The 8,132-nt window shown below is 43.4% G+C and overlaps 1 protein-coding gene across 2 annotated transcripts in view; it reads left to right on the forward strand.

Moving 5' to 3' along the window:
• SYTL4 (synaptotagmin like 4) overlaps positions 1 to 8,002 on the forward strand; it is a 35,346-nt gene extending 27,344 nt beyond the window's left edge. For both annotated transcript variants that reach the window (XM_032227595.1, XM_032227596.1), the window contains 4 exons: positions 3,649 to 3,775; positions 4,826 to 4,925; positions 5,760 to 5,968; positions 7,377 to 8,002. In XM_032227595.1, the coding sequence (XP_032083486.1) occupies positions 3,649 to 3,775; positions 4,826 to 4,925; positions 5,760 to 5,968; positions 7,377 to 7,519 (579 nt within the window). In that variant the 3' untranslated portion in view covers positions 7,520 to 8,002. The remainder of the gene's footprint in view (positions 1 to 3,648; positions 3,776 to 4,825; positions 4,926 to 5,759; positions 5,969 to 7,376) is intronic.
• Positions 8,003 to 8,132: the final 130 nt, after the last annotated feature.

Below are 8,132 nucleotides of genomic sequence, written 5' to 3' on the forward strand. Positions count from 1 at the left end.
CTGTATTTGGCGAAATTACTGTTCATCTGAAAGTACCCACTTCTGTCCGGTCGTTTGAATAATTGGACGTGAAAGACCGGTTTGAATAATGCTTCGGCTTGTTTTTCGGATGGTTTAGGTATGAGCCTTTTGCAGCCAAACCAGTTTTGTCAGTGCGGAGACAGAATGACAAGGCTTTAGCAGTTTTGAACTATGATTCTAAATGCAGACGAGAAATTTTGGGGCCTTAAAAAAACTTTCGAATTGCTCCAATGCGCTTTAAAGTCAATTATTTCCTTTCTTCCCTTCTTTGCTTGGGCTATAATGAAAATCTCCAGGGAGATAAGAGTTATCACCTAAGCTATATAATGCAAACACACACGCGGGAAAAGGGATTATATTTGGTTGAAAAGTAGCAAATAACAGCAGGGGAATAATCCTGTCTCAGACCTCTGGTGTTACTAGAAGCATTCAGTATAATCTTTGTTTATTTCTGTGGGCCTCTGTCCAACAAACAGTCATTGCAATCTATATTGGACAGTTGCTTGATTCACTGTACTAACCTGGTTACTCCTGTTTGTAATGGGTAGTTTGTAGCTTAGTAAAATGTGGTTTAGTTAACACATCTATGTTTTAGGATAACGTGAGCATGGAGTTTATGTATCCAACCCCACTGAGACATTAGCCCCTTGGGTTACTAGTCTCCTACTGTGTAGGGGACTAATAATTTAAAGTTGGTTGAAGTTCCGCTATGACTGTTTCTGGATTCTTCCCCATTTTTAAAAAAATATTTATACATTTTTTCCATTATGATACAAAAGTGCTTAGTCAACAGTGTATTGTCTGAGTCCATTCACTTTTCCAAAACAATAGTCGTGCTACTAATAATAGTGATAATGATAATAATATTCACTTATGTGTAGTAATAATCTTTCATCATTTACTTTTACATAACAATATTCTTTTGTCTTCTAACTTCTACCCTTTTTACCTAAGCCACTGATCAAATAAGTCCCAGGTTTCAAAATATTCTGTTTCTTCCTTTTATTTTCAGTGTTAGCCTATTCATCTCCGTACAGTCTAATATTTTTCTGATTATATTTTCATCTGCAGAAGATATTTTATCTTCATTTTTCCAATATTGTGCAAATACAATTCTCGCTGCTGTCAGTACATGCAACGTTAAATATGTATTCCCTTTATTATAAATTTCAGGTATTATACCTAACAAGAATATTTCTGGCTTTAAGTCTACGTGTTGCTTTATCATTTTTCTCTATATACATGTATGTATCTATGTATGTATGTGTGTGCGCGCGCACACACACACACTCACACACAGCACAAATACAACACAAAATGTAACAAAGGCAACAGTAAAATATTGGGCTTTCTGTCTGGATGTGTCTTCTGTCTTGTGACGAGCCGATGGACAGAGAATGGAAGCAATTAGCTTCCTCCCATAATTGGGGCATACCAGGGTTGTGACACTATATATATATATATATATATATATATATATATATATATATGTATGTATGTATGTATGTATGTATGTATGTATGTATGTATGTATATGTATATGTATGTATATATATGTATATATATATGTGTGTGTGTGTGTGTATGTATGTATGTGTATATATATATACACAAATAAACACAAATAAAACACATACACACACACACACATACACACATATATACATATACACATATACATATACATATACATATACACATACACATACACATACACATACACATACACATACACACATACACATACACATACACATACACATACACATATATATATATATATATATATGAATTGGGCTTTGTTCTGTCTTAGACATTTTCTGTATGTTTGGTTTGCGTAGGTCACTCTGCCAATGATGGTTGTTGGCCCTGTAGAAGCAGAATTCATTGCATCTATATTCTGGATAATTCCTTCCTTCAGTTTCTAAATTCAATATTTATATTCTGACTAATTCCTTCCTTGCATTTTTTTTTAAAAACTCAGCATTTAAGCTCCTTTGCAATTCCTTATAACGTTCCCTCCACCTCATCTCCCATTTAGTTCCACTTCTGAATACCGATAGTCCTTGCCTCAATGGCCAAAAGGGAGCGCAATGTTTATGTTGTTAAGTGAGACATTTTTAAAGTGAGTTTTGTCCCTATTTTACTACTTTTCTAGTTCCAGTTGTTAAGGGAATCATTCCAATTCTTCAGTTAGTAACATGGTTGTTAAACAAATCTGGCATTGGTGTTGCTCTTCGGAAAGTGGCAAATGCCTGTTCACATGACCCCGGGACATTGCAACCGTCATAAATATGAGTCACTTGCCAAGCATCTGAATTTTGATTATGTGACCATGGAGATGCTGCAACAGTCACAATTGTGAAAAAGGCTCATAAGTCACTTTTTTCAGTGCCGTCATAACTTTGAACAGTCACTAAATGAATTGTTGTAAGTCAAGGATTACCTGTAATTCCCCCTGCCCTGTGTCACACTTTCCTTTCAGGAGTAAATCCTCCTAGTGCTACATTGGTTGCAACAACCTCGCATTCAGGAATTGCTCTCGGCGCGATTACCATATTTTTTGGAGTATAACACGCACCTCCCCCCCCCCCAAAAGAGGATGAAAATTTGGGCGCGTCTTATACACTGAATGTAACCCCACCCACGCACTATCCCCCCCCCTTTGGCCTCTGCCTCCCAGGAATTATCTCCTTGCACCAAATGGGGAAAATGGGGCTTGCGGAGGCTGCAATAGGCTATAGCAATTCCTGCAGCCAGAAACAGCTGATGATCAGGAAGCGCACTTAAACTGAGAGTGAAACTTGCTGTTTGCTCAAACGAGGCAAATTGCTGGGAGGCAGAAGCAGATATTTTTTCTTGTGCTAATCAGGCTGTTTGATGCAAGAAGGTAAGTCAATAACCTTAAATGCCTATAGAATGTTCAAATTATTAGACTTGTTTTTTAAAGACTGCTTTATTATTGTTCTAGACAGCTTAACAAAATGAAAAAGCTTTTTAAAATAAATGCTTGATCTGAAGAGGCCCAATGCTATTGTATCTTCTTTTAAATAGCATAACTATACTTCCATAAAGCACATCAATTTTAACAGCATCTGTACAAGTTTACTCTGAAATGTAACACTACAAATAGTATATATCATCTGTACTGTTTGCTGTTTGTTGCAAGGAGGTAAATTGCTGGGAGGCAGAAGCAGATTTTTTCCCTTTGTTTTGAGATTGAGATTGAGAGTTTATTTATTTGCCGCCCTTTTCCCTGGGGGGACTCAGGGCGGCTTACAACTCAAAGGGGGGGGGGGACAAACATTTAACACGTAAAACAGTACATAATTAAAAGCACAACATTCATACCATTCGGGTGGGTTACAGTCTTTAGCCCCAGGCCTGACGGGATAGCCAGATTTTAAGGGCTGTGCGGAAAGTCTGGAGGGTGGTGAGGGTACGAATCTCCACGGGGAGATCATTCCATAGGGTCGGAGCTGCCACCGAGAAGGCTCTCCTCCGCGTAGTTGCCAGTCGGCATTGACCGGCTAGGTTTTCCTCCCCACTAGGTGCGTCTTATACTTTGGAACGTCTTATACTCCGAAAAATACGGTAATCTGTGGCATTGGCCTTTTTCTCTTTTAGAACCTCAGAGAAGCTTCTTCTTCTTCTCCTCTTCCTCCTCCTTCTTCTCAGTACAAAGGCGATATAGTGGTGTCCTTGAAGTTCATCCCACCAGCTAAACATCTCGGTGCAGGAAATGGGAAGAAAGGTGAGGGCTCAGAATATTTAAACAGCTTTTCCTTGGATGAAACAACGAAAAACAAAAAAAATACTGCATTTGTCCAGAGGCTTTATTTCCCATTAGTTCCAGATGTTCAAACAAAGAAACCTTTTCTTTTCCACTGAGATGGAGAAAGCTTGACCTATTTGGTGGTGGAAAACAGCTTTTTTAGGTTTCAGATTTTATAGCGGGGTTAGTTAGGGGTGTAAATATTCACCTGGCTCAAGGAAACTGTTTTTTGATGGTTTTATTTTGCGGTTGTCACCAGAGATGGTATTCAGTCAGTTCAGACTGGTTCGGCCGAACCGGTAGTGGAAATAGTGGGTGGGTTTATGCCATCCTATTGTTGCCAGTGACCAGCAGAGCTGGCAGCAAATTCAAACAGTAAGGAGGTTGGGGAGGAACATGGGCCACTCCTGGAGTCTGGGGAAGGCTCTGATGAGGGCTCTGTGTTGGAGGCAGAGAGGGGGCCAGAGCTGGTCTGACAATTATCAGTTGCCTTCGGAGTCAGACATCCATGAGGCAGACGAACAGTCGGAGCCTGTTCCCAGTGTGCGCATGCGCAGAGTTGCCCAACGAAGGGAACAGCTAAAGAAGAGGGATCAACTTGGGAGTAAGGCCACAGGTGGACGATGAATGGTCCCTCCCAGAGGAAATAAAAGAGGAGCAAAAGGGGAGTGGAGTTTGCAGGAGACAATTAGTTCGCTTAATTGGCTCATGACTCCCCGAGACTCCTTGCCAAGTTTTGCAGATCTCGGCCTGGCAGCTCTCCAAGCCAGATAAGGTCTGTGACCATAAATCCTCCCCTGAAAGACTTTGCTGGATGTGAATGAGCAGAATTCACAGTAAATCAATAAAAGGTTTTTTTTGTCGGGACAAGGAGTTTGCTTCGTGCTCTTGGGAAGCCTCGGTCAGAACACCCATTTAAGCACATTTTCAAGCCAAAGCAGAAGTGCCACTTACATTTGTGAACCGGTAGGAAAAGTCAGTGAAAACCACCCTTGGTTGTTCACCCTTCTCACCAAGATTTTTTGTTAGGCAAAAAGGAAGAAGGTGGTGAACTTCAGGTCTGGATCAAAGAAGCCAAGAACTTGACCGCAGTCAAATCCGGCGGGACATCGGACAGCTTTGTCAAGGGGTGAGCAATGAAAGAGGCTTTTGAACGAGTGCTGAATAGAAAGGAAGTGAGAGATTGGAGCGGTTGTCCTCAACATTGACCTGTGTGTTGGTGTGTGCCTGGATATAAGTTTTATAACTGTCACGGTTTGCACTGCGCATGCTCAAGTGTTGAATGAATGTCCTTGGCTCCAGGCTGGGTAAATTCTGGAATGTTGAATGGAAAACGGAATCTAATTCCTGTTTTAACAAAAAGACACACACCAGCACTGTGGCCTTGCACAAATTATGCAGATAGTTTCTTTTTGTTTGACTTTGCTAGTTAAAGGGGTGGATGAACAAATCATGAAAAACATCCTGTTCTGAGCATTGAGAAGTTTCTCTGCGGCGTCTTAAGCAGGGTTGTCAAACTCGATTTCATTGAGGCCTGCATCAGGGTTGTTTTTGACTTCCGGGGGCCGGGGTGGGCATAGCCAGCTTGAAGTCACTTGTGTCGGGGGCACCTGTGGCGGCCTGAGTATGCTCAGCGAGTGAAAATGAGCTCCTGAGCTCTCTTTTCAGCTGCGATGGCCTCCTGCAACCCTCTGCTAGCGAAAACGGAGCTTGGGAGGGCCGTGGTCTGTTTCCAGGGCGGCCCCGTGAGTCGGATCTAAGCACCCCAAGAGCCAGATCTGGCCCATGGGTCTTGAGTTTGACACTACTGGTCTTAAGGACTACCAATGTGTTGTCGCTGAAGCAGAACTTCTCAAGAAGATCCAGCCTGTTCTGACCCATGGTTCTGGATCAACTAGTTTTGCCAAGGTCCAAGCGTAAGAGCCTCTTTCATGAATGAGCACCGACTCCTTCCTGTCCACAGGTTTTTGCTCCCTCTGAAGAACAGGACAGCGAAGAAGAAGACCCCGGTGGTGAAGAAGAGTCTGAACCCCCACTACAATCACACCTTGGTCTACAATAACATCTTTACAGACCAGTTGTCCCACATCTGTCTGGAGCTCACCGTGTGGGATCGGGAGCCTTTGTCCAGCAATGATTTCTTGGGTGGCGTCCGGCTTGGAGTTGGCAATGGTGAGAAAGCAACAGGACCTGTTGAGGTTCTACTAGTCTTACAGACCAGAGTATTCAGCAGGTTCTGACCAATTCTGGAGAACTGGCAGCGGAAATTTTGAGTAGTTCAGAGAACTGGCAAATACTACCTCTGGCTGGCCACGCCCCTTTGTATTCTCTGCCTCCTGAGTCCCAGCTGATCGGAAGGGAATGGGGATTTTGCAGTAACCTTTCCCATGCCCGCCACGCCATGCCTACACGCCAAGCCATGCCCACAGAACCGGTAGTAACATTGTTTTGATCCCACATCTTGGGCACTTTAAAAAGAAATGGGCTGAATTTGAGAGCTCTGGGAGACCCAGAATGGACATTTAGGTGTATTGACTTCATTTTTTAGGCCTTTTGTATCCTGCCCAACATAGATAGCCTCCCATTTTTTTCCTCTCTCCAAACAACAATGTTGTGAGTTGGGCTCTTGTAGCCTAAGAGTGGACTGGAACCCAAGTCTCCTTAGTGCCAGATCAGTATCTTCATCCACACGCTCTCTTGGATCTCTTTGATGTTTCGCAGTGGATCAGGGGTCTCCCAGAGTTTCAAGCTGGAGGGGTCTTTGTCTCTGTATGTACAGATAGTCCTCAATTTACAACCATTCGTTTACAACCCTCTTCCTTTATTTGTGTCTCATTTATTTGAAAAATAAGAGCCCTTCGAATTATAAAAAAGACATACTTTTTAAATAATAAAAATCCCTAGTCCTTCTCATTTGTCTGTTCAGGATCCTGTTGTGGCCCATCAGCAGACAGCAGAGCTGGTGGTAGACTCAGACAGTGAGGAGGTTGGGGAGGAACACGGGCCAGTCCTGGAGTTTGGGGAAAGTTCGGACAAGGACTTTGTGTTGGAGGCAGAGATGGGGCCAGGGCTGTTTGACAGTTATCAGCTGCCTACAGAGTCAGACATCAGTGGGGCAGAAGAACAGCTGGAGCCTGTTCCCAGTGTATGCATGCACAGAGCTGCCAGGAGAAGGGAACAGCTAAGGAATAAGGGCCAACCTGGGGTAAGGCCACAGGTGGATAGTGAATGGCCCCTCCCATAGGGAAAAGAGAGGAGCGAAAAGGGAGGGGAGTTTGCAGGAGGCAATTAGTTCAATTCATTAGGGTGAAGATCTGTTCCTGATTTCTTGCCAAGTAATTGCTGCTACAGCGTGGCGTTTGGAAGATATCAGCCTGGCAGCTCTCCAAGCCTGATGGAAATCTGTAGTTTTGAAATCTCATGAAAGACAGTTTGCGGGGACAGTTTGCTGGAGAGGAATTCCCGCTGACCTAAATAAAAGGGGTTTTATCGAGACGAGGAGTCTGCTTCGTGCTCTTGGGAAACCTAGGTCAGAACAGATCCCTTGTCTCCTCTTTACCCTTCCTTTTGCTTTCTGCAGGCATGAGTAACGGCCAGGTAGTCGACTGGATGGATTCCACGGGCGAGGAGATAAGCCTGTGGCAGAAAATGCGCCAGTACCCAGGATCCTGGGCGGAAGGCACCCTTCCTCTTCGGGCCACCATGATCAAGACGAAGCCGTAATTTTGTCCCCACTTGCTTGGAACAATCAAAATCTCGGCGGCCGGGGGGGGGGGGGGAGAGACGCAGGTGTTCTGGAGAGCTGGCCCAAAACGATCCAGCTCTCTTAACACAGGAGCTGCTTCTGCAACGGCTGTTCCAACCGGCTCTTTCTAAAGAAGGGAATATTTTTTGGGCAGCCTTTTTTATTCCAGAGGTTCTTCGTTTTTGCAATGTTGTTGGAGCTCTTCACAGCGTCTCAATGTGCCTTTAAAAAAATCCCCCCCCTCCTGCTTTTTCCTCCTTCTCCTTCTCCTTCTCCTTTCCTTCTCCTTCCTGGGCTGTCCTTGTTTTTTTCCCCCCCTGCTTTTTTGTTTTATTAAAAAAGCCTTTTGGGTGTAAGCTCTATCTTTACATCCGGTTTTAAATGCCTGCTCTTTGTGTCAGCAGGAAAGGCTCATCGAAATAAAGTTCAAATCTATCCTGCAGGAGCTGCAGGGAATTCAACTGGCCTTGAAACCTCGGATATTGTAGTGTCCTGAAAGTTGCATTTCAAAGTCTACTGTAAGTTGGAAAGCAGAAGAAAGGAGCTAATCGCATTCATCAACGTATTTTTTTTTCTGCTTACGAGGAAGGT

This window comes from Thamnophis elegans, chromosome 12 (assembly GCF_009769535.1).
Source record: "Thamnophis elegans isolate rThaEle1 chromosome 12, rThaEle1.pri, whole genome shotgun sequence".
NCBI lineage: Eukaryota > Metazoa > Chordata > Lepidosauria > Squamata > Colubridae > Thamnophis > Thamnophis elegans.